The sequence below is a fragment of the Acanthopagrus latus genome, chromosome 5 (assembly GCF_904848185.1).
Source record: "Acanthopagrus latus isolate v.2019 chromosome 5, fAcaLat1.1, whole genome shotgun sequence".
NCBI lineage: Eukaryota > Metazoa > Chordata > Actinopteri > Spariformes > Sparidae > Acanthopagrus > Acanthopagrus latus.
In genome coordinates, this window is record NC_051043.1 from 504,838 (window position 1) to 531,965 (window position 27,128).

At 40.8% G+C, this 27,128-nt stretch overlaps 1 protein-coding gene across 7 annotated transcripts in view; it reads left to right on the forward strand.

The window, feature by feature from the left end:
• Window positions 1-9,868: 9,868 nt before the first annotated feature.
• pias2 (protein inhibitor of activated STAT, 2) overlaps window positions 9,869-27,128 on the forward strand; it is a 56,480-nt gene continuing 39,220 nt past the window's right edge. For 2 of the 7 annotated variants that reach the window (XM_037097697.1, XM_037097698.1), the window contains exons 1-3: window positions 9,869-10,088; window positions 12,489-12,519; window positions 19,305-19,389. In XM_037097697.1, coding sequence (XP_036953592.1) covers window positions 9,960-10,088; window positions 12,489-12,519; window positions 19,305-19,389 — 245 coding nt within the window. In that variant the 5' untranslated portion in view covers window positions 9,869-9,959. The other 5 variants (XM_037097700.1, XM_037097699.1, XM_037097701.1 and 2 more) reach the window with 5 other exon arrangements.

The following is a 27,128-nucleotide window of genomic DNA, read 5'->3' on the forward strand; positions in this document are numbered from 1 at the left end:
AGGTCAAGCCGTTTGTGTGTCCTTTCTGCTATGTTGTCCTTGAATATAATCTTCACCATGGTGTGCTTTGCTTCATGGAGATGCTCCAATTGCTTGGAGTAATGCGTGCACATGTATGGCTCCCCCAAAGAGAGAGATAGAAGAAAAGCATGGGTGGCTAAAGTCAGAAGGAGCAATTTAACCACCTACAAAGATTTAATAACAAAAAAAATATTGGAGGTAATCATATTCAAACAATGCATTTGCACTTTCGCACACATTCAAATACCACACCACTGGGAAGTTTAAGATTTTTTTTTTTTAATGAAAAACAGAGAACACAGAACAGTGGCGTAGGTTCAACATCAAGCAACCCCAGAATAGCTGAAAGTGTTTTAGGACATAGCCAGCATCACTGCCCCTCCATCAACCTGTATCAGGCAAACATCACCATTCCACCAACTATCAGACCCCAGCTACCATCATTCACAAGAGACATGTAACATCCTTGTCATCATCACTCCTGAGCTTTAAGATCTTTGGTCCTTACTCTTCAGTTCTCCTGATGTACAGCATCATTAACTATATACTCATTACAGTTACTAATATACATAGACTCATCACCCATGCCATAAGGCGCACTTGTGCAGTCTAAGACAATCCAGTTCAACTGCTCTGCGATGTATTCTTCATTCATAAAACATGTACATATATACACACACATACATACACACACGCGCGCGCACACACGCACACACATATATACAGAGATATAAAGAGACTTTTATCATCTCCTCGATTGCCTGTTTTACATGCTCTGCTGTATGAGACCAACGAAACTAGTGCGCATACTGGCAACTCGAAAGTGGAAGAAATGTAATGTAATACCGAGATGGTAGGGCATACCGGGGATTCAAAAACTCCAGGTCACCCTGACCCTCTACCATGGAGATGAGCTGGTTCTCTGTAATATTTGTGGCCATGTCGCTGTCTTGAGGATATTTCTCTTAATGTTTGAAAGTAGGGGAGACTGGGGACGGCAACAAGGGACGGTTGCAGCAAGCCTTATTTCTCCAATCAGAAACATGCTAGAGTGACACTCACACTGCCATGCTCAGTTAGACCCTCTGCCCACCAAGAAGAGAGAGGACATATTGAGCATCTGGTCCTGCTTCTATCAAGACAAAATTGTATGTATGAAAGTAGCTTTTCTCATGAGCTGTATTTTTGTCATACTGTCCTGATCCTTTGTATGAATTAATCCAAATCTACCTAGTTTGAAACACTGTTTTGTTGACTATTTAAATGACATGGTTTAAATGTGTCAGTGTCAATGTGGCTAGCTAGCACATGGTTTTTTGTCATGACTGATAACATAGGGATGGTTGCAACTGAGAAGTGTGGCTGCAGTGCTGGATGTGCAAGTCCTGGGCACATAAAGATTGCACACCTGGGGCTGATGTCTACACATGTCACAACTTTGACTCTGAATGACTGAATTCCCATTCTTTTTTATTCTCTCTGTGAGCCAGCAGAAATAATATACCTTTTTAAGACCATTTTGAACAAAATGTAAGATCTACACGAAGTACAAAAAGTAGGGAAAAATAAAGTCCACAAATTACTTTAAAAAATAACTCAATTTATTGACATTCACAGAGCAACTGAAATCATTAAGAATGTAGTGAATTAGTCTGTCAGGGTTATTATAGTTTTTTAATTTAATTTGTTCTTATTTTATTTGCATTTTCAGTTTTATTATTATGTTTTATTATTTATTATGTACACTCAAAAGGTTATTATACGAGTGTACACACACAAACTTTTTAAGAAAAACTGTACACACGCACACACACACACACATTGAATATTGATATTATCTGTTTCCCACCTTGTTAAGTCATTGTTGATAATTAGTGTGAGAAATCATTAATGTGATCAGTGACTTTACATAGATGAGAATCATTACTAATCATATATAACTAAAGACAAAGTGAGCAAATTTGTTATTTCAGAAGAGTGAATCAAACTGGTAGCCCTTCGTATGACTCAGTACCCATGAAGTAGCTCTCAGTTTCAAAAAGGTTGGTGACCCCTGTATTAAATATATTTATATTCATTTTGTATGCAAATCCCACAGCCCCCCTTGCAAATCTGACCACAACCTGGTCCTGCTGACCCCTAAGTATGTCCCTCATGTTCAGCGGCAGCCTGTCCACACTAGGAGCATGAGGAGGTGGACTCAGGAGGCTGCTGACGCACTACAAGACTGCTTTGATTCGACAGACTGGGATGCACTCGTTGAGCCACATGGAGAGGGTCTCGACAACATGACTGACTGGAACACGGAATACATCAGGTTCCGTGAACACACCACCATGCCAACCCAGACTGTATGCTGCTTCCCTAACAATAAGCCGTGGATTATTGAAAGCCCTTCTTAACAACAAGAAGAGGGTGTTTAGGTCTAGAGACAGGGAAGAACTGAGAAGAGTGCAACATGAACTCAGGGATATGCCGAGGACCTGTAAAGACACCTACAGGAGGAAGCTGGAGGCCAAACTCCTGCAGAACAATGTGAGGTATGTGTGAACTGGAATGAAGCAGATCACTGGGTGTAAGGTGAGTGGCAGTCAGTCATCAGGCAGCCTGGAGAGGGCAAATGAGCTGAACACTCAGACGAGGTTGGGAACAAATATGTTTGGTGTGTTCAGCTGTGCTGGAAGCTTTCGGAGCCACGCAGACGTTGTCTGCTTCAATTCAACATGCGAAGTCTGAGGAGGTGGGCCGTCGGACATCTCAGCCATTGGATTCTCTGATTGGTTGTGTGCCAGCTGAATGGCCATTCTGATTGGCGGTGTGCGAGCGAATCAACGTGGTGTGTGGGAGGGGTGGAATACTGAGTGTGCTTTGTTTTTCTATGCACTCCATTTGCTTTTTTCATGTTTTGGAGTCCTGGCAGGAGACTAGCTGTTATGTCCGTTCAGGACAAATTAATCTGTGTTTGTTTGATAATACCTTGCTGCATGTATAGTATGCAGCTGTTTTGGCTGAAATAGTTCAGTTTCATTTTAATAGAAAGTAAAGAGAGTTGCGTGCATAAACCTCTCGTCCACCGTCTTTTTTATACACTAGCGCCACCCACTTATTGCAACTTGTGCAAGTGTAGAACATACACGCTACTGTGGAGCTGGCAGCATGTCGAAGCGGTGTGTTCAATGCAACTTTTCTGCCGAACGGGTCAGACAAGAGGCAACAGAGTGGTCGGATATAGGCAGTTGGCTATTGGTTTGAGTCTGGGCTGTGTGTGGGGTACTTAACACCATTCAGCCACTGCTACTGGGGGAGAAACTGTGGGTGATGGGTGTCGACGACACAATGATCTCCTGGATTACGGACTACCTCACAGGCAGGCCACAGTTTGTCCGCATGGGTAGTGTTCTGTCTGATGTGGTGGTTAGTGATACAGGAGCTCCACAAGGGACTGTGCTGTCTCCTTTACTGTTCACCTTATGTACCACTGACTTTCAGTACAACACTGGGTCGTGTCACCTTCAGAAGTTTTCTGACGACTCAGCTGTTGTTGGGTGTTTAAGTGAGGCACAGGAGGAGCACAGGGCACTGGTGGACAACTTTGTGGAGTGGACTGGACAGAATCACCTTCAGCTGAACATCAGCAAGACCAGAGAGATTGTCAGGTTGGGGTAAAAAGGGAAGATTATGGAAGGGGAGGTGGACCCAAATGCAGTTACACAGGAGGCAAGATCAGGGGAACATAAGAAGAACTTTTATTTAAAAGCTGTTCACAAAAATCAAGACCAGACAAATGGCGACGAAAAACAAAGTAGCAACCAAGGACGAGACAAAGTAGCAAAGCAAAAATACAAAGTTCAAATCAAACATTTATCAACTTTTATCAGTCTGTGGTGGCCAGTGTACTTTTCTTTGCTGTGGTTTGTTGGGGGAGCAGCATCGTAGCAAGCGACACCAACAAACTCAATCTGGCTTTGTGATTGGCTGTCAACAGGACACTCTGGGGGCTGTGGTGGAGAGGAGGACACTGAAAAAAGTGTTATCCATCATTGATAATCCTCTCCACCCTCTCCAACTCACACTGGTCAGACAGTGGAGCACCTTCTCCAAAAGGCTGCTTCAGCTTTGCTGTCGTAAAAACAGAAAATCTTTCCTGCCACAAGCCATTACCTTACACAATAAGTCTTTCACCTCTGCCTGACAGAAAACTCTGATCTCTCCACTGTTTTGTTGTATATATTATTATAGTATATTTTGCACTGTATATATACACTATGTATATATTGCTTTCTATTTATGTTATGTACAGAGTATATCTATCTATCTATCTATCTATCTATCTATCTATCTATCTATCTATCTATCTATCTATCTATCTATCGATCTATCGATCTATCTATCAACTCTCACAAATACAAGTTAAAAATATTTTAACAAAATGTATTTTTAAAATTAAAACATTTATAATACACTACTTTAGATATAGCACTGTAACCTATTAACAATCTTTTATTATCAAGTTAAAGAAGGGCTGCATTTTAAAATGATATTTAAATTGTGCATCTTAAAATAAAGTGCTTAATTTCGTAATAAAATAAAATGAAGTGTAGCAGCAGCTTGAGTCTCCATTCGTCTGTAACTTTCACATCTTTCACGTAATAGTCTCAACCAATTTGACAACATATAGATCTCAAAACATCTTATCAGTTTCAGTTTAACAGCTTTTCATGTCTTCCTACATGTGAAATGAATGTGCAAATGAATCCTTCATGACACCACAGACAGACAGACAGACAGACAGACAGACAGACAGACAGACAGACACACACACACACACACACACACACACACACACACACACACACACTCTAGCTCTCACCCTCTTACATATGCATGCACTTCACACACATTACATCTCATTCCGTCTAAATTTGAACTTCACAGTCTCAACCAACTTTACAACATATAGATCTCAAAACATCTTAACAGTTTTAGTTTTACAGTTTCTCGTGTCTTCCCCACTTTCTGTTGTTCAGTGAGAGAATTGAGCTCTAGCATGTTCTGCCAGGATTTTAAAATCCGGGCTGGAATGATGTCAGGGCCATTCTCATACACATGTGCAGGTGCTCATTGGTGAGCCTGGAACAATATTTAGTTTTGATCAAGTTCATTGTGGGGAAAGCTGCCGCAGACCTGGTAAAGCTGTCTCAGAGACCATTTGGAGCCAGAAAGTGGCAGGGTCAGTTCTTCCAAACTGCTCTTTCAGGACCACATCTGCTTGGAGATCAACCAGTTGCATCTGAAGAAGCCCAGCATTTGCCTGCTTGAATTGCTGTGTGACTTCCTTTGTGAATCCTCTGACATCAGCGATTAGAAATGGGTTCTGAATGAACATGGTGAGCTGATGCTGTCAAAATGTTTGCTGAAGTTCTCAATCAACAAAGTCAAAAAAAGAAGACACATCTCTCTGTCCGTTAACCTGTTCCCGTACTGCTGGGAAATGTACACAGTCTCCCTGCAGGTCTTCTTTGAACACCTCAAATTTCCTCTGAAAGGAATGGACAGCTGTCATCAGTTCACAAATTGAATTGTCCTTGCCCTGTAGCTTCGTATTCAGCTCATTCAGGTGTGAAGTGACATCAACCAAAACGGCCATATTATCCATCTTTTTCTTATCCTTTAAAAAAAGAGAAAAGTGTGTTGCTTTCTGACTTCTCAGCTCTGCTAAGAAAGCTGCTAATTCCCTTCTGATGGACCAAAATCGCTCCAACACCCTACCTTTGCTGAGCCATCTTACATTGTTGTGAAGCAAAAGATCATCAGCGCTTGCATCAACTTCTTTGAGGAATTCCCTGAGCATTTGATGCTGAAAAGAAGAGGATGCCCTGGGAATTTTTTTTATCATTTTCATCATTGTGTTCATCACCTCAGCATGCTCATCTGACAGGGTGGAGCATAGGAGAGATTGATGAATAATGCAATGGTAAGAGATTAGCTCAAGATTGTCCTCTTTCATTCTTGCCACAGCTCCTTTCTTTCTCCCTAGCATGGCAGGGGCTCCATCTGTGGTTATTGAAACCACTTGGTTTTGCTCTATTCCTCGCTTTGTTAACATCTCCTTAATGGCCAGGTAGGTGTCCTCTCCTCTTGTATTGGTCTGAGGGGAAGTTACACCTAATATGTCTTCACAGAACTCTTTCTTGTCTTTGTTGAAGAGCCTTGCATAATCCAACAACAGGGCATTGTCAGACATATCAGTGGACTCATCTACAGCCAAGCTTACACATGGTGCCTTATGAATGGCTTCATCCAGCTGGGCTAACACATCCTGGGCTAATATTTCACTTTTCTTTGTGGCTGTTGATGCAGAGAGAGGTATTTGCTTTATTTTGTCACAAAGCTCTTCTTTTTGTTTACCCTCAAATAATGTTTCTGCTATTGCACTCATGTAGTCCTTGACAACTCCTCCATCTATAAAGGGCTTTTTGTGTTGACCTAAAATCCAAGTAACTCTGAGGGAACATTGATGAGCACATTGTTGGGCAGTGAAAGAATGGGTTAAAATCCTAGTGGGTTTTTCATACTGGGCTCTGAGACTGCAAATTTTCTGGGACCTCAGTTCAGACTTGGGTGGGTACGATTGTTCAAAAGCTTTGTGATTTGCCTCATAGTGGTGTTTCACATTGCCACTTTTAATTAGTGCCACAGTCTCTGAATATATGAGACACACTGGTTTTGTGTTATCTGCAGGAAGAATGAACACGTATGCATTGGTCCATTCCATATTGAATGCTTGGTTTTTGCTGTCTACTTTACTTCTCTTAGAAAGCGCCAGAATTATTTGACTTTATTTGACTGGCTGAGTGGCATCACGTATGTTGGTGGCTTAACTTGCACGCGGATGGTTTAATAATAATAAATAATAATACATTTTATTTAAAAGCTTTTCTAAATACTCAGACACTGTACAGAAGACGAACATCAAATCAGCAAAACAATAGAAAAGAGTACACTAAAAGTACATTAGACTGAGCTAAACTTTAAAAGCCATTTTAAAAAGGTGTGTTTTTGTCCGTGATTTGAATGTTTGAGGGTCAGTACAGTCACGGATGTGTTTGGGGAGAGAGTTCCAGAGGGTGGGGGCAGCTGCAGAGAAGGCTCTGTCCCCAGGTTCGGTGCTTGGTCCTGGGAGGTGGAGTCAGGAGGTTTGCATCAGATGAGCGGAGGCTGCGGGGTGGATTGTGGCAATGGAGCAAGTCAGTGAGGTAGTAAGAGGCCTGGTTAATGGAGGGCTTTGTGGGTGAAGAAGAGGATTTTAAACTGAATACGCTGTGGAACTGGAAGCCAGTGGAGGTTCTGGAGGACAGGAGTGATGTGATCATGGGTGGGGGTATGGGTAAGCAGACGTGCAGCGGAGTTTTGGATGTACTGTAGTTTATTTAGAGTTTTGGAAGGTGTGCCATAGAGGATACTGTTGCAGTAGTTGATTCTGGAGGTTTCATGGTCAACTAATCCAATATCGTAAACCTTGGTGTAAAGTCTATAAAAGCCAAGTGTGTGCGGCAGTTGAAATTTGCGCACGTGACACGAAATAATTTATGTGCGCAGAGAGATCTGCACTACATTGACAGCTGTAAACACTCAAAAACATTAGAAAAATACAACCGTGGGTTTGGTGCCTACCTGTATACCAAACATATAAGGAATAGTTAAAGTTAATAATCATCAGAGAATGTTACAGGCATTGTTTTTGGCTCCTATCTGTTTCCTGACTATATCCGTACGTGTGTGAATGTTCAATGAGAGGCAATAATTTATGGCATGTTGTAGAAGGGGGCTTTATAAAGTTCAGTCCATTGACTTGTATTAGTTCACAGGGCAGAGCAGCCACATCCATGATAGCGGCAAAGTCAACATATCGCAGCAATGGGCCAACCTAGAGTCCTTCAGAGAGAGAGTGGCGCCACCTTTGTTTACTGCAATGGTTCAGTTTTTTCACAGCAATGGCGGAGCATGGTTCCTGGGAGTTAGCTTTCGCTAACTTCCGCTCAATGTAATTCTTATGGAGCAGACGGTTGGAGCAACACTTGATCAAGGTAAAATGTTTAAAGAATGACATTTTCATATAATTAGTGCATAAGAATTAAATTGGCATGAGTAATTAAGTATGTTGGCGGACTGTCCCAGTCTAGATTAGAAGATTCAGAGAATATTAACAGATAAAAGTTTAAACTAGCATACTGTATAATGATAGCAACACATGCAACAGGCTAAATTGTAAATTCTCTTCTCTAAATACAGCTTAATCAAGCACTGTCAATTTATACTAGTAGCAAGGTTATTGTGTAGGTAGTGTGATTGTAGTTAAACATCAATTTAATATCACTGAGGCTGCGGATTGACGGGTGAAGCTTATGATATGAGAACTTTAATTATGAACTGAACTCATAATGTCTCTCACCACCGCATTGCACTGACTCAGTACCATTGTCAGTATGTTTCTAGCTTAAGAGAGCTATTTTGTGAAATATTGCAGCCCATACAATTATACAATAGCCTACTATATTAGGGCTGTCAGTTCTGTTTTGATATTTGAATATAGGTGCAGTGATGCCATTTCACAACTTTATTTAGCATGCTGCAGGCCAGGAGTGCTGAGTAGACAATAGCGAGACTGAAAACACATAATGAATTTGATGTTTTTCAAGCAGTCATACTAAACAAATGTCACTAACAGGTGATATCATCTTGCACATATTTGGGAACCTACTACTTTATGATATATATGTTGAGGTCAGAGTGGGCGGTGGTGCTGGGCTGGACTGCATTATCTCAACAATTGTTGCTTATATTTTGCCTTCAAGTATTTTAATGGAGAGGACAAAATATCAGTAACACTGATGAATATAATGCACCGCAGCACAGCAGACACTTGGTAGCTGGGTTCTGGTAGTTGGTGGAACAGCGATGTTTGTCTGATACAGGTAGGTGGAGGGGCAGCTGTTTTGGGGTTGCTTGATGTTAAACTTAGGACACTGTTCTTTTTCACTTTTTTGGTTTGGCTCTTGCCTCCAGGATGGCCATCTTTTAAGTGTTGTTTTTTTCCTTTCCTTTTTTTTTTGGCTTCAATCCGCAACTTCAACCTAATAAATCTCCTGATGATCTTTTCTTTTACTCCACAGCATGATGGAAGCCTGCTGGAGAGTGGCAGAGCTTCCTTCTCCAACACACCCACTGCGTTTGGAAGCTCCATGAGGGAGGACTTATTCTGCAGTCAATTGGCAAATCACTTAGTCACTTGTTAGTCTGCCACACTCAAGTCTGAAGTTTAAAAAAAAAAGAAGATAATATTACGATTTTATTGCTGTCAATAACTGTACAGGTTTAGCAAAGTTAAGAGTTCAAAGTAATTAGCACAAGTTCATATATATTGCTAAGTAACAATAGTTAACAAATAGTGATAGAATTCCATTTATTTGCAATGAATTCAAATAAAAATGTAATTCATTTGCCATGGATTTCCAATTAGAACAGTTATCATTATGCTGCTGTGAGTCCAGACTTGTCTGTTAGACTGTCTGCCTCACTCAAGTCATAAAGTAAATAAAAAAACCAACAGAAAATATTACGAATTTATTGCTTTACAAGTTTAGTAAACATAACAGAGTTCGAATCAATTAACACAAGTATATAAGTTGCAAAGCAAAGCATTTATCGACCATTAATTACCGATTCTCGTGGTTTTCCTAGTGTTTTTTATTGCCCGTTAAGCACTTCCGAGAACTTTTGGAGGCCACGTGGACCATGTGATCCACCAGCGTTTTTAACTTATGTTGTCGCCACTCTCTCTCCTTAGGCCAACCCACTCACTGAGGCGTAAATATACATCTATAGTGTACGAGGTTAGATTACTCCAAAAGGTGGCAGTACTGCAACATTTAGGATGCATGCTGCTAGTAAAATACACTGAAGAAGAAGTAGAAGCCGCTGGCCAGCCAGCTGTGGCGTCACCTGGAAGTAGTCAGACTGGGCGGGATGATCGGAACAACAAGATGGCGGACAATGAGGAGTTTCGGGTAGGCTAAAAGAAAAACACAGATTATGACGTACTTCTGTCAGTATAACAACATGTAATAGAAACTTGTCAAGAGTACACTGATCGATAGAGACACCCGGAGTTGATTAGCTGCGAGGATAGGGCACTGTCCGGTAGGAATGTACATTTTCAGATCAAATCGTTTGCTTTGTGGTTGTTAGCCTTAAAGCTAACGCTAATTTAACTGTGAGCAGACAGTCAAAAACAGATCCCTTGTTCGCTCACTGCACCGAGCGTTACATGAAACGACACCTGCTTGTATTTTTATACAACTGAGTATAGTTCCGCTGTCCCTGTTAAGTGCTATAATAATGGATTTCACTGAAAATGCCCGTTGCTCTGTGCGCCGTAAAGCTATGAACATTTACAGTGACATGTCGTATTTTGGACAAAAAACACAGCTCAACGTGAAGTTAACGCTAGGGTGCTCTATTATCTCGGCGTTAATTATCATGTTAAGTACAAATACTGATGATCAAACAATTACATAACATAATTGAATTTTTAAAATTCGGTTTAACAGCTCAATGCTTATTATCATGTCTAAGTTCCCCTTAACTTTTTAATGTGAACCATTTCCGAACTCAAAGCTGGAGTTACAGTTACATTATTTTTGAGGGAAGAAAATGTGGTTACATTTTCTTCCCTCAAAAATAATGTAACTCAAACAATCAATTGATGTAATATTTGTCGATCAGCTTTGTGTCTACATGGCTGTGCGCTCAGCAGCGCTGAGAGAAATGACAGCACACGCGCGTCTTGTCACTGTGTCAGTAATATGTTATGGTGGACGCTGATCATCAGGTTAACTATCTGGTTGTGTTTTATTTGTCATCAGGACATGCAGATGAGGGTGTGAGCCCAGATGCATAAGAGACAAAGATATGGTGAATGTTATCACCTCGGACAGGTGCTCGTTACATATTTAAGACAAAACAGTTTCACAATTAAGAACTGAATCAACAACAACAAAAAAAGAATAATAACCTTTTTTAATATGTCCTCACAGCCATGTCTATCAATCCAGTGTCAGTGACTCTATAATATTGTAATAGAATAAATGTAAAATAAATTACATTTTAATGTAAACTTGCATACATCAGCTTTGTAGAGTTTGGGGATTTCAGTCTTGGAAAACAAAATCTGTGACGGAACTTTGTAATGAGACACAGCAGTCTTCATCAGCCTCAAAAAGCCAGGCCTTTCCACAATTTGGAATGGCATCATATCCTTAGCAATGAAGAGAGAAATGGCTGCATTTAGGTCATTGGCTTTTTGTGATGGCGCAGTAGCACTTGATTGGCCAGCAGACCCTCTCTGTGAAAGAAATTAATAGAAAATGTCATTATTAATTGTTACTGTCGTTGTTACTTATTACTAAGGGTGCAACCAAGAGATCACAAAACTCACAATTTGGATCACATCACTTTAATGAGAAACAGGTTGGATATTTTTTTTAGATCAAAACAAAAATGAATATTGTTAAATTAATTATGAATACTCTAATTTGGCTCTTATCTCTATCTAGACACTTTTAGACAATCTAGACAATTTTACCATGGTTTACCGTGACACCGGTAACTGTTACATCCTTAGTTAATGACTATTACTTTTAGTTGGCTGAATATTTAGCTATGCGTTCATGAATTCTGTCTGAAATAGTGAAAGTATCGCCCAAGCTGTTGTTTCAGAAAATAGATAAATTAGTAACCTAATTGCTGGATGTAACTTGGACTGGAGCGTCTCTCAAGGAGAGTTTGGCTTTGAACTATGTGAGACTGTATCCTGCTAACATGTTGCACTTGTGGCAACAACATTGTCTGTATGGCTTCTTGTGAAGTATAACCACACTTTTGAAGGTTTGGCTCTCTGCCATTTCCACTCAGAGCAGGCTGTGTGTGTTTCCGTCTGTGCTGGCATGTTTGTGAAGTGACGGACAACACAGACCTCTATTCAGGATTAGGAATAGTTTAAATCCACCAAAGGTGAAAGCTGTAACTTTTTCAGTACCATTAGCAGAACAGAACAGAACAGAATGTTACTATGGTCCTTCTAAATTTAACCCCAGGGCCCCTTTAATACTGGGTTTCTGTACTCATCCCTAGCTCTACCTTTTCTCAGGCAGCTGACTGCTGCTGCAGGCGCTCGTTTCTCATTGGGAACAACAGGAAAAAACACCATGAGTACATAGGCCCATCTCGATTAATACACAAGTAATTGTTTCAGCTCTCTGAAATATAAATGCTTATCATTTTGATTTAAAAAAAAAAAAATGTGTAGCTAATAATGATTTTTTTGCATGTGACGCCTCAAAAATGGCAATCGCAAAACCTGACGCTCTCCGGGTGTCCCACCCGACCGGTATCCGTGTGTGACACAGTACATTACCCCACCCCCAGAAATAAACAGAGGTGAGTGGCTGCCTGCGGAAATATAAACTTTATACGGCTTTTCCACGCTATTTGAGTTAAACACGCACTGTGGTGTCTTGTTTAGGAACCAACTCACGTTCGATAGGTCTTGGAATGATTCTCAAAAAGTGGTTAAAACGATTGTCCCCATAGGTTAGCGTTGTAGCAATTCCGAAGCACTCAGAGCCAGGGTAGATCTACAGCAGGGGTGTAGCAAGCTTTTCAAAAGTACGGGAGATGGATGTGGTGGTGGTGTTTTTTTTTGTTTTTTTTTTTAAATGGGGGTGGGGGGTATGTAACGCTGTTACTGTGATGATAAATAACACTTAAATATTGAATCTGTGTCTATAATAACCACACCCTAACATGTAAATGGGACATCTGTCTTGGTTTATTTAGTTTAATTTTAAATATGGACAACTGACTGCATAATATATGAATCAGAAACAGAAATACTTGATCCACAGTGAGAAATTGTAGTGGTACAGCTGCTCCCATTCAAAGTCAAGAATATTCAGAAGAATAGTAGTAGTAGTAATAGTAATAATAACAGTATTATTATTATTATTATTATTATTATTATTAATAATAATAATAATAAACTATATATATGGTGCATATTTATGACAGAAGCGTACTGCAACTTTACTTTTATTTTACCATTAAATGTTGTTATATACATTATCATTTTATAATGTTCTGTCATGGAGTTAATCACTTCACTGCCGACAGAAACAGACGTTGTTTTTGTTTCCTATCTGTTCCCTGAATATATCCATATGAGTGTGAATGTGTAAATGAGACATTAACTTTGTAGAAGGAGCTTTATAAATTTCACTCCATTGACTCTTATCAGTTCACGGGGCAGAGCTGCTGGCAACTTATCGCAGCTGCGGGCCTGAGGCGCTCAGTGAGGCGTCTTTGTGGATCTGTGCCGGTGTCCAGAGCATGTGAGCGGAGCTGAGCCGCGAGAATTTCCGCTCCCCGCTGACGTGGGCTCCATCGCTTAAAGTTATACCAGACAGCTCCGCTCAGAGACTGCTCTCCGGTCACCTAAAATTTCATTTAAAAGAAGGAGCGATTCCTGACATTTCCACCGAATTAGCCTGGGACACACTGCCCGATGTGGCCTAAACTGACGTGCAGTGGCTTTGTTGCTGGAGAGAGCCTGTTGATTGAAACCATTTTCAGTTTGTAAAGAACGGTATATTGTTTTGGGCTGTCATCTCGCCCTAGTGAGCCATTTGTGCAAAACCACGGAAAAACTGCAGAAAAAGTGTGGGTGTTGAACTGTCTCATAACCGTATCAAGCTCATAAAATAATTTGGGTCGCACATGAATTGACAGGGTCGGTCGGAAACCGGACCCAAACAAAATTTTTTTTTTTAGGCCTCAGTCGATTCTTACGTAATGATGAAAGTTGAAGCAGGATACGTCACTGCATGGTGTAGACATACAGTCACTTATCTGAAATTGCCCATTGGCGGGTGGGTGGGTGTCAAGAGGATATACACACATAAATACATATATACACACTAGAGCTGTGTTGAAAAAATCGATTTTCAGATTCTGAATCGATTTGCATATTAATTCCTCATAATCGATTCGTGCGTCTGAAAATTGATTTTTAAAAATAAGTTTAAAACTTTTGAACTTATTTTTAAAAATCGATTTTCGGACGCACGAATCGATTATGAGGAATTAATATGCAAATCGTAGTCGCAGCTGTGGCTGTTTGAAATCGCTGCTTAGTATCTCTCGTTTAAAGTCAGACATTTTGATACCTCAGTCTGAGTTTATGTTGTCTGAGTAACTAGTTGTACTTGACAAGCAGTGTGGAGCGCAAGAAAAAAATGACAATTTGTCTGTGAGGTGACAGAGACATGTGGTGTGGTCGTAGGTTTAACAACCGACTTTTACAGTAGAGATACTGTAACGTTAACGTTAAGTGTAACCTAGCTACAAGTGTCATAACAATCATACCGGAGGGTAACCTTTAGCATTTCTACACTCAATGAAGTTGTAAAATGATGTAAACACGGTGGTGGCCAAGCTAGGTTGGGACGATAGGTACGTTGATGTATAATAATTTAAGAGAAAAACATTCTCCGCCGATTGTTCAGCCCCAGAGCTGTCAAACTAGCTTAGCTGGCTAGCCTGGTCTGCTAGCTACCTCGCCAGAAGGCTAGGTAATTAGCTCGCTTGTTAGCTAAGTTTAAAAGTTTTAAACTTATTTTTAAAAATCAATTTTCGGACGCACGAATCGATTATGAGGAATTAATATGCAAATCGATTCAGAATCTGAAAATCGATTTTTTCAACACAGCTCTAATACACACACATATACAGTCGTCCTCAAAATTATTCATACCCTTGCTGATTCTTGTGATTTTTTCATTTAGTGATGAAATAAATGCTTGTTTTCAAATTTGTGTTTTAGCTTCATGTGACCAACAATTGAAAGAATGACAACAATATAAAATAATTTTAAAAAATCATTTCTGGGGTATTTTATTAACGGAGTCCAAAAAAAATGCCATGTTCAAAATTATTCATACCCTAGTCCATCGTCTTTATTTAATAGTCAATGGCATAGCCTTTATTCTTTATGACTGCTTCCAGACGATTCTTGTTCGTGTCCACAAGCTTCTTGCACGTCTCCTGTGGGATGTTGGCCCACTCTTCCTTGGCGAATGCCTCAAGCTGGGTCAGGTTGGTTGGTTTCCTCGCCATCACTCTGGTCTTCAAGTGATGCCACAAATTCTCAATTGGATTGAGGTCAGGACTTTGACTTGGCCATTCCAGGACACTGATGTCATTGTCCTTGAACCATTTCTTGACTACCTTGGCGGTGTGTTTAGGATCATTGTCTTGCTGGTACATCCAGTTTTGGCCAAGCTTGAGTTTTTCAGCAGATTCCTTGACATTTTCATCAAGTATCCTGATATAATCCTCCTTTTTCATGATACCTTGGACCTTGACGAGATTGCCTGTGCCACTGGAAGAGAAACATCCCCACAGCATTATGCTTCCACCACCATACTTGACAGTGGGCACAGTGTTCTTTGGTCTATAGGCTTCTCCTTTCTTCCTCCAGACATACTGGGTATCCATATGGCCAAATAACTCCAGTTTTGTCTCATCAGACCACAGGATGGTTGACCAAAAGCTGGGATCTTGCTTCAGATGACCTCTACAAAAGGCCAGGCGAGCTACCAGATGTTTTTTCCTGAGCAGCGGCGTCTTCCGAGGTTTACGTCCATGGAGACCTCCTCTGTGCAAAACTCGCTCAATGGTGGACCGTGACACCTTTGTCCCTGTCTGCTCAAGGGTTTGAATTAGGGCCTTGGTTGTGGTCCGTGGGTTGGTGTTGACCTCTCGGCAGATTCTCCTGGCAAGTTTGGGGGACACCTTACACTTTCGGCCACGCCCACTGAGGTTTTTGACAGTGTTGAACCTCTTGTGCTTGTTGATGATGCTCTGGACGGTTGAGACAGGGACACCATACTGCTTGGAAATGGCCTTGTAACCCTTTCCTTCACTGTGGGCCTGCACAAGATGCTGACGCAGGTCCTCACTGAGCTCCTTCTTCTTTACCATGATGACCAGAGATTAACAATGACCTGAACACTTTCCCACTATTTATACTCTTCTGGAAAGATGCTATTTTTTTAACCTTGTTTAACATTTGGTCAACAAAAAAGGTATTCATTCCAATGAGACATCATGAAATAACTTTGGGACAAAGATGAACACATTTGGGACATTTTTGTTGAGATATTGCCAGGGGTATGAATAATTTTGAACATGGCATTTTTTGGTAATCCGACAATAAAATACCCATGAATTTAAGAGTTTCTTGAATTGTGTATTGCTGTCGTTCTTTCACTTGTTGGTCACATATAATTCATAAACAAACGTGACAAAAATGCATTAGTTTCATCGCAAAAATAAAAAAATCACAAAATTAACAAGGGTATGAATAATTTTGAGGACGACTGTATATACATACATATATCCATATATATATGTGTATACATGGGAATAATGTACTGTGTCAGACACAGGTGCAGATCAGGTTGGACACCTGGTGAGCGTGGGTCAGGTATTGCGATTGCCATTTTCAAGGCGTCACATAAATCGTTGTCAGGCATCACAAAAATCATTATTAGCGACACATCTACAAAAATATGCCTGCATTTCAAATTCATATGAGCTCATTCATGTGTGTTTGCACCCTCCCAGAACTCCCATTCCCCACGCTGGCTTACTTTCATTTTTAAAAATTGCGTCCATTTAATTTTCCTTCGGGTGCGGGTCGGGCGTTGGTAACAATTTATGGCGGGTCGGCTTGGGTGTGGAATGTAATTTGTGCTACTTTCGGAAAATGGGTTGGATCCTCTAGCTAATTATCAAGCTAAATATCCATCAGTTAACATCAAGGACTGCGGTGGAAGATGATGGTAAAATTTTTCCTTTCTCTAACTCTGGATTTATCTATGCCAACGATTTTACATGCAGTCCGATTTTTTGTGAATATACAATAACAAACTAGATGTTTCTGATACTGTTCAACTCACCGTAACAGTCAGTCATAGGTGACATTTTTGTCATTTTCTAACTAATTCATAGCTGCTTCGGAGCGGCACACAGACCCACCATCTGTCACCGTGTGTGTGCACGAGTGGATGAGCCTCTGAAGGCGTGAAGTGCATTGCTCCAGGTTCGAAAACAGCTTCATATTATTATTATTATTATTTTTTTTACTAATACAGTCCTGAATTAGTCATTAAAAGTAATGCAAACAAAAGAGACTGACTGAAACGTCGGTATGCATTGGAAAGGCGGAAATAATTTTTCACACATTATAATTAGACTATGGCGGGCTGCCACAGTCTTGTCAATATAAGGGAAACACTGATATATATATATGTATATTTATATATGTATGTATATATGTATGTATATGTATACATATATGTGTATATATGTATATATTAGAGCTGCATGATCTATCATTTGCGCATCGTCATTAGGGCCTGCGATGTAGGAGGCAAATGAACTCATCTAATTTCAAAGGAACCTGACACACACTGTGCATGCAGACTCTGCATGCGCAGCGATCCACCAGTCACATTAGTTCTAATTCAGCATGCCGAAGCACACCGCCCCTGCACATGGAGTGAGTCGCGGGTAACAACATTGAAAAATGAGCAAAAAAAAAAGAAAGAGAAAATCATGCAAATGAAGACTTTGTGCCAAAAAAAAAAGCAACGTCAGTTATCTGGAATTATTTTGGCTACAATAAGGATGATATTGACCAAACATGGGTTCTGTGCCACAACCAGAGGTAACACAACCAATTTGTTTGACCATTTACGTCAGTACCACTCAGCAGAGTCCTGCACGGGTCTTATTTTGCAAACCCGCACCCGCCAGTACCCGCCATACTTAAAACTGCATCCGACCCGTTTTTTTTAACAGTAGCACAAATTACATTCCGCACCTGAGCTGACACGCTATAAATTGATACCCACGCCTGACCCGCACCCAAAGGAAACTTTGACGGACGCAAGTTTTAAAAATAAAAGTAAGCCAGCAAGGGGAATGGGAGTTTTGGGAGGGCGCAACCACGCATAAATGAGCTCATATGATTATCATTTTGAAATGCAGGCATATTTTTGTAGATGTGTAGCTAATAATGATTTTTAATTTTCTTTTGCACCTGACGCCTTAAAAATGGCAATCACAAAACCTGATCCGCACTCTCCAGGTGTCTGACCCGATCCGCACCCCTGTCGAACATAGTACATTATTTTTCACCTGTTTCATCCTAACTGTGCGTGTCACCCGCGGGTACCCGAACCCATGCAGAACTCTGCCACACACCTCAGTACGACGAATGCAAAGCCAGATCTGACTGTCGTCCAAAACAAAAAACAGATTTCAGTCGTTGAGTAACCCGTTTATCACTCATTGTTAGTTACTTAATGTAATTATGAAGCTAGAATGTTCCATTTTAAGATGGAGAGCTCAAACAGTTAAAAGTTTTGTTTATTGTCATTCAATTCATGTTTGCACATGATAGAATGAAACAATAAAAGCAAGCAATGAAAGATAACAATAAGAATATCTCTTAAACACAGACAGAGGCCATACTCATAACATTGACAAAAAGAGGTAAGATCAGTGCAGGTGAAATTGTCCACAAGATAGCAGCAGTGCAGCATAACAAAGTACCATTAAGTCATCTGATGAAAATTCCTGTTTTTTTTCACATCGCTATATATATCGCAGGGTTAAAAAAATCGCAATCTAAGTTTTTTCCAATATCGTCCAGCCCTATGTATGTAAAAATGTATATATGCAGGGTTCTCCCCAGACAATGGAACGGTGGCACAGCGCTGCTAATTTTCAATGTTAGCTGCTTTGTAGCGGGTGAGGGTGATGAGTGAGTGCCCATCCGACGATAGCAACCAACTCTGGCCGCCCCGTCTGATGACTGCGACCATCTCTACCCCTTGAAATGATTTCTTTTTATTCGTTAAAAAACTTAAATTTAAAAAGTCCAAATAAATATATAGATTTTTGTCAAAGCTGCAGAGCTTTATAGCTACTTAACTTGTTACAACAACAACAAAATTATTATGCAGCTGTTAAAAAAATAAAAAGATTAGTCACAGAACATGGACATATGAAAACCAGAACATGTTATTATCTTGACAATTCTTTGGCCAATTTAAGGTTATTGGCCTCTTAAACAAACCTGTCATTGTTCTCCTTAGTCAGCCTCACGCGTCTAGGACTGCAGATGAATCCTGATGCGCTGAACACTCATTCTGAAGTGCAGCTTGAGGCTGGAATGCACAGGTACTTTCTGGCAAAATGTGCAAGAATTGGCAGGATGGTTGCATGGTTCTTCCACCAGGTGAGAGGGTCTTCAGAAGCACTTATCTCTTTCATTTGTTTGTACAACAAAAATTCACATGCAAGTTGGTCAGCACGGGATGTGAACCACACTGCCCTCAGCCCCACCTGCCTCCTCCCTTTTCTCAAACTTGATGGTTGACAGCAGGCTTTTCAGATCTGTTTTTCTTTTTTTTTTTGCCCCTCCTTGATCTTCCTGTCGCTGCTGCTCTGCTACTTCGACCTGCTGTGGAGCTTCATCACATTTCTGCATCAGTATTGCCTTCACCTCTTCCTCATTGGTAACGGAAATGCCCTTAAATCTTGGGTTAAGGAATGACGCAGTGTTGTCCAGCAGTCTCCTTTCATATCTTGCTGTGAAGTCTGTTCTTATTTTGTCTTTCATATCATGTGAAAGAATGCGCTCTCCATCCTTCAACGTCAGACAGGAAAATATTCTGCATTTCAGGGGCAGCAAAGAGGACAGACAGTGTGGGGTCCTTGTCTCCACTCAATGCATCTGTGAAGCTGCTTAGTGGGCCAAGGACCTCTCTGATAGCTTCCAGGGTTGTCACGTCTGAGTTTTTTGGCATCAGGTGCCACTTCTTGCGATTTTCAGCCAAAACAGCACAGACAGCTTGTTGCTGTATAGAGAATCTCTCCACCATCTTAAAGGTGGAGTTCCAGCGTGTAGGCTCGTCGTGAATGAGCATGTGCTCAGGCAGGTTCAAGGTCTTCTGTGTTTCCTTCAAGTTCCTCATCATTTTGTTTGAGACCTGGAAAAGGCAGACACAGTTTTTTGAAGTCTGGACAAGCATGGGGGGACTAGAGACAGGGTCCAGGCTTAAAGCCTTGCCTGCAGCCAGATGAAGGTTATTGCCAAAACACGGTATCCAGGTGTAGTTCTCAAATGCTTTTTTGTTGTTACAGGCATTGTCAGTGGTTATCCCGGCCATGTTTGACAGGTTCAGTCCCCATTTCTCAGACACAGTCTCCTCCAGGGCTTCATGGAGACTATCTGATGTGTGATCTGAATATAAAGCTGAACATCCTAAACACCAGGACTGTGTTTCCCAGGATTCAGTCATATACTCAGGGTTCTCCCCAGAATTTTTTAGTGTAGTAGCGGAAAATTAATATAGTGGCACTGAGCTAGCAGTATAGTGGCGCTGCGCCACTGTTCCATTGTCTGGGGAGAACCCCGATACTAGATTGTGATTGCGATGTATGCATCAGCTGCCCTGCTCGTCCAGATGTCTGTAGTTCAGGCGAAGACGGGATGATGTTTAAAGTTCTGTCTGTAATAACATTCCTGGTCTCAGTGTACAGCTTTGGTATTTCACTATACATGAAATAATTTCTCCCAGGCAAGTCATAGTTTCTGTCCAGCTGCTGCACAATGTTCTGAAATCCACTTTTCTCAACTGTATATATTGGCACCTGATCAAGACAAATAAACTTAGCTACTGCTTTGTTCAGTCTTTTTGTATCTTTTGAGTCTTTCTCGTATTTTCTGTTGCTATCAAACAGAGCTGGAAGGGAAGGCTGCCTCAACTTGCTGGTTGTAAGTTGTGCTTGCATCTGTTTGTTTGTGCAGCATGGGGTGGGGGGCAGAGATGGATGAATTATGCTTATGTTTCAATACTACTATTATTATCATTATTTCAGTTTGATAGTTAACTTGGCTGCCAATGTGGTTACAAGCATCTCTGTATCCAAGAAGACAAGTGTCTTGTTTTGTTCATTTGTCTTATTTGCTCTCTCTCTATTCAGCATAAAAATAATGAACATAAATGACATTATCTGTAAATCTGGCAATCCATAAAATAATACTTCATTTGTCCCACAATGGGGAAATTTTCAATTTGCATTTCATGTTGATAAAGTTCAAACCCTGGATTATTAGCCTGCAAACTACATGGGTGCACTTAAGTACAACACAAATGACCCAGACCTGGTGGAGGTCTGTGCTCTAATCAGACCATTTTCTAATGATATCAATTACAATATATATTATAAATTATTGACAAAAATGTACATGCTATGATTATATTACTGACTTAAAATAAGTGGTGTTGTTGATCAGCATACTTGTGAACACGAGCGCATGTTATGGTAAAGTTCATTTATGTCACCATTGTGAGCGTTGCGTTTGCATACAGAGATGTGTGGAACCACATAGGACTGTTAAACAGTTAGCTTCACCCCTGACTGCCTCGTGCAACTCTGATGGTGAAAAAGGTTAGCTTGACTTGCATCCGGGGGATATTTAACGTTATGTTATCTATCGCTGACCTGCAGCTCTCTGTTTAAGTCCGCATGTCTGTCCGCTAGATGCTTCGCCGTATTGGACGTGTTTCTTCTCTTGGTCATCACGGATTTCAAGCATCTTTTACAGACGGGCTTTGAGGTGTCCCTTGCTCTTGCTGTCGGCAACGTAAGCGAAATACTTCCATATTTCGCTCCGTGCGCCTGCTTTTTCTCCAAGCATGAGACAAGCCTCAGCAGGAGCACTCATGCCACTTTCGGCCATGTCAGTCTCGCTCTGCTCTGTGACTGTCTGTCACTGTGAAACCTCGCCCACTCTGGCTGCAGGCAGTGAAGAAGCAGACAGAAGCTGCACAGAGACACGCTGTCACACAAAGCTCATAAAGTACCGATACTAATAAAACGTGAAAAAGTATTGTTTTTAACGGCTGGGTACTGCGGTACCTTTCTAGTATCAGTATACCGTGCAACACTAGTCCGCTGCACAGTTTGTTCAAAGGCTGTTGTGACTAAAGACCAGGGCCGTTGCTAGCCATTTGGGTGCCCTAAGTACAAATGCTTTGTAGTTGAAAAAGTTTTAAACCACAGAACAAAACATTTTGCATTAGGTTTATGTAGGCCTACATGTAAATCACTGGCATTTTTAAAAATTCAAAACTCAAATTTACATTTATGAAGGTTTCATAAGGAACAATAATTTTGCACATAATTAATAACTCTATATGAATATGAAGGAGAAATCTATAACTTTAAGATTGATTCTTCTCATATTACAGTTTCACCAACAGATGTCGCCCTTGGCCTATGAACCTGTAAGTTTTCCTATTTACAGGAGTATCTGAAGATGGACTTTTCATTTCAGAAATCTCCAATTTACCGGGTTTTCGAAAGTCACCGAAATGCAGTATCATGCAAAGTAAACTTGGCGAATAGGGTAGCGATACTTGACTGCACCTCTGACTGTAGCAAGCCCAGGTAAATCAGAAAAAGCATAGCTACCTTGCTAGCGATTTGAGGACGGATTGCTAGTCGTATGATCTACCGAATGCTAACGTTAACGGAACAGTCGACTGGCCATGATGAATTGCTTTCAATAATCCATATTCATTCCCACAACGTAAACTAGCTAGCAAGCATCAATAATTTCCAACATCAATCATTTGCAACACTTAACACAGTCTGAACGTGGCTAGTAGGAGCTATCGTTACAAAGTTTGTTGACGGTAGCAATATTAGCTGGCATGAGCACAGACATGCTTGCAAAGGCTACAAAATGAACATTTTTTGTTTAAGACATTGTCTTACCTGCAAGCGCCGCATTAGCATCATCTCGCTTTCGCTTCTTCTTTCTTTTTTCCGCTCCCGACTCCTGATGCCTTTTCGAGGCCATGTTAAAACAGCTGTCAAACTTAACTGAGGTTGAGGCATAATCGAACAGACCACTGGGACGTGGGGGAGGGGGGGCACCAAGAGGAGACAGGGGAGAGGGCAGCAAGATTCACCGTTTTCTCCAGCAAATTGTCATAGATGTTGCTTGTACTGCTTTATACATGTTAACATGCTTCATTTAATATTTATTTATAGTTACTAGTACCTAGACAATCATGGTGATTTTTCACAAGCCTGATTTTTTGGTGCCCCCCCAGGCACTTGGTGCCCTACGCGCTGTGCGTAATGTGCGTGTGTGGAGCTACAGCGCTGCTAAAGACAGCAGACACATTTATCTGAGCCTCTCAAACAGACGCACCTATCAGAGTGGGACACTTGTTGTTCAATACGCTATAAAGCAGCTAACATTAGCAGAATCATTTAGTCATTCTGTCCCGTATGAGAAGAAAGGGTCCTGGTTGTCAGCTGTTACGGATGCAGTCACGTTGCATATCGTTAAAGATATAGGAAATAAACACCCTTAATTTGAAAATGAGTATAGTGGCGCCGAGCTAGGAGTATAGGCGCAGAGAGAGAGAGCCCGACTGATGAGGGATTTTTAAGACCGATACCTCGCCCGAGGGTGATGCGCCGTGGAAACACCGTCGGAGCTGCGGAGGCGTGTAGACAATGTCTAACGCACCGCTCTTTCGGAGCCTGTAAACTCCCAGTGCAGCCAGTCTCACACTGGCCGCTGCACCGTGTGCCGGGGGGTGGGGGTGGGGGGGTTATGGTTATGTCTATGTTTATGTCAGACAAAAATGTACCATCCCAGAAACAATAGCACTTTCTCAGCTTAACTATGGTTGCACTATTTTATATCTAAACATATTGTGTACCTTTGTTTACATTTCAATTCGAACCAGAACTTCCTAGAGGAAAGATTTAAAATTAAAGATTACTTTTTGGAATTTAAAAATTACCAACAGGTACTCTAATGAATTTCTTTATTACTACTTATAACTGAATTGATATCAAAGCATTTAAATCAATATTGAATCAACTCGATTTTGAATCAAATCGTAAGGTTCTTAACAATACCCAGCCCTACTTAGTAGTGTTTTTTAGCAGCTATTTGACCATCAAGGCCTGATTCGCACAGTCTCCTCTGAACAGTTGATGTAGAGATGAGTCTGCTACTTAAACTCTGTGTGGCATTCATCTGGGCTCTAATCTGAGGTGCTGTTAACTAAGGGTGTCACGATTTCGATATTAAATCGACTGAAATTAAGTCACAATCTCGAACTTCGAATTAAAAAATGGGATCGTCGATGCATATTGTATACTTTATGGCTGTCGCTACAACTGCGACTCATTTCGCTTCTCCTTCCTCTCCCATTCAATCACTATCTGCACATTAGCAAGCTCCCTCACTCTCGCTTGCCCACTCGTACCTTACGCACATTACACACTAGGGATGTATATTGATAAGGATTTAGCGATTCCGATGCTTTATGATTCCCGCTTATTGGTCCGGTTTTTTATCGATTCTCTTATCGATTCCCAAATAGGCTGAAAACCAAGTAGTACATGAGTACAGAAAAGAATACAACCTGGTTTATTAAAATGAATCTCAGGTTCATTAATATAAGTCTTAATTATTCCCTGCTGAGAATAAACAATACTCAAATGAGTCTTCAATAAACAAATAAACAATACTCAAATGAGTAAAATGAATCCACAAGTCAAGTGGCTATTGGCTGGGGGCTAAACGAGGTCCTGAAGTTATCTGCAGACTGACTACCAGAGCCGGCAGCAGCCTGACTCTGACTGCCTCTGCTATCGTCTACATTACATGGATGGAAAATGCAAAATGCACAAGTAAAAGCTGGTGACACAAATTCTGAATCGTGTTGCTAAATTAACCTCATGTTTATCATTATCACACAACGTTAGCCAGTTGTTTAATTTTACCTGCTGTGCTAATGCTAGCACTGGTGCTGCTAAGTGCGTTAAACAGACGGCATTCTGGAGTCAAAATGCCGGATATCGGCGCCGATAATCGGCCCAACCTATAATCGGTCGATCCCTACTCAGAACCGGTTCTCAAACGAAACCGGTTAACGATGCGCATCCCTATTACGCACACACCGCCCTATTCCTGAAAGGGGCTAGGCCACTCTTACAACAATGGCAACTGCAGATGCTGGAGACCCATCTACAGAACTTGAGCCCACTCCTCTTTCACCGAAGTCACAGGTGTGGAAGTATTTGGGATTTCCAGTGATTTATGATGACAAAGTTCACATTGTCGACAAAAAAGCCACCGTTTGCAAGCTCTGCAGAAACTAGATAGCAGGTTATTTTGTTTAAGTTTCCAATTAACTGAAGATATTGCTTAAAAGTATAGTCTAAAAATGGCATAGCAACCTGTGCTTTAAAAAAGTAATGAAAAGTAATGAAAATCGAGAATCAAATCGACCCCTGATCATGGAATCGAAAATTTAATCAAATTAAGGATTTGGAGAATCGTGACACCCCTACTCTTAACTTGCGATTTCTGAAGCTGGTGATTCAGATGAACTTGTCCTCGGCAGCAGAGGTGAATCTCGGCAGAGGTGAATTCTTTTCCTGGGGCGGTCCTCGTGAGCTGGTTTCGTCGTAGTGCTTGATGGTTTTCATGACTGCGCTTGGGGACACTTTCAAAGTTTTTGCATTTTCCCAGACTGACTGACCTTCAGTTCTTAAAGTAATGAGGGACTGTCATTTCTCTTTACTTAGCTGATTGGTTCTTGCCATAATATGAATTCCAACAGTTGTCAAATAGGGCTGTCAGCTGTGTAGCAACATGACTTCTGCACAACACAACTGATTGTCCCAACCCCATTAAGGAGGCATTTTCTTAACCCTGCGATATAAATGTTGCGATGTGAAAAAATACAGGAATTGTTATCAGATGACTTAATAGCACTTTGTTATGCTGCACTGCTGCTATCTTGGGGACAATTAACCTGCACTGATCTTACCTCTTATTGTCAATGTTATGAGTATGGCTTCTGTCTGTGTTTTAGAGATATTCTTATTGTTATCTTTAGGGATCGACCGACATGGATTTTTTAGGGCCGATGCTGATAGCGTTTTTTTTTTCCATCAGCCTTAGTCGATGACCGATACGGGATGCCGATTTTCTTGAGCCAATATCTGGAGCCGATACTACTTTTGCTTTCTCAATTTACATCATAAAAATTACAAAATGATCACAACAAATGTTACAAGTCTCAGTTTTTTTTAAAAAAAGGAACATTTATTGAAATTAAAAAAGGTGAGGTAGAACAAGAACAATTAAACAATATTTAACAAATATTAACAACAGGTGCGGTAGAACAAGTAAACAATATCCTTTCCAGGAGTAGGCTCTGTGAAATGCTGCCATACTGGATTGGTTTTCTGCTCTGCCATTTCTTTAAAAAGCATAAAGAAAAACACAGATCAGTGTCAATCTTGTGCAAATCATCTTACATTCATATCACCCACATTATGTGTGCATCATATGGATGGGTGCATATGGTTGATTGTGCAAGGGTAAAAGGCTTCCACATCTAAAAAACAGACTTGATGATGCATTGCTTGCTGACAGAAGACAGATACAATCAGGTCATCACAAAATGTCTTTTGTCAACACATTTAAGTAAATTAATAAAACAATAGATAAGTAGTCATTGAAATAACGTGCTTGATTTGTAATTTAAGCCTGCCATGGTTTCAATTTTTCTGCATAAAATAAAATGAGCATGTCTTAGGCTACTATGCCACCTAATATGCAAGACAACACACTAGTAGGTCTAAACGAAAATGTAAAAGAATCTGCCAGAATGGCAACCCCAGAGCATAAATTAGAGGAAAATAACGTAATGTCAGACGCGCATTAAGCAACAAACTGTTCAAGTTTCTGTTCTGAATTGCATCAAAGTTTCTCAAAGTTTTAAAAGCTCTCCTTCAGTCGGCGCAGCACTCCCATATATTGCTGTGGTGCGTGTGTGTCCCACTGAGTGAGACGCGCGCACACA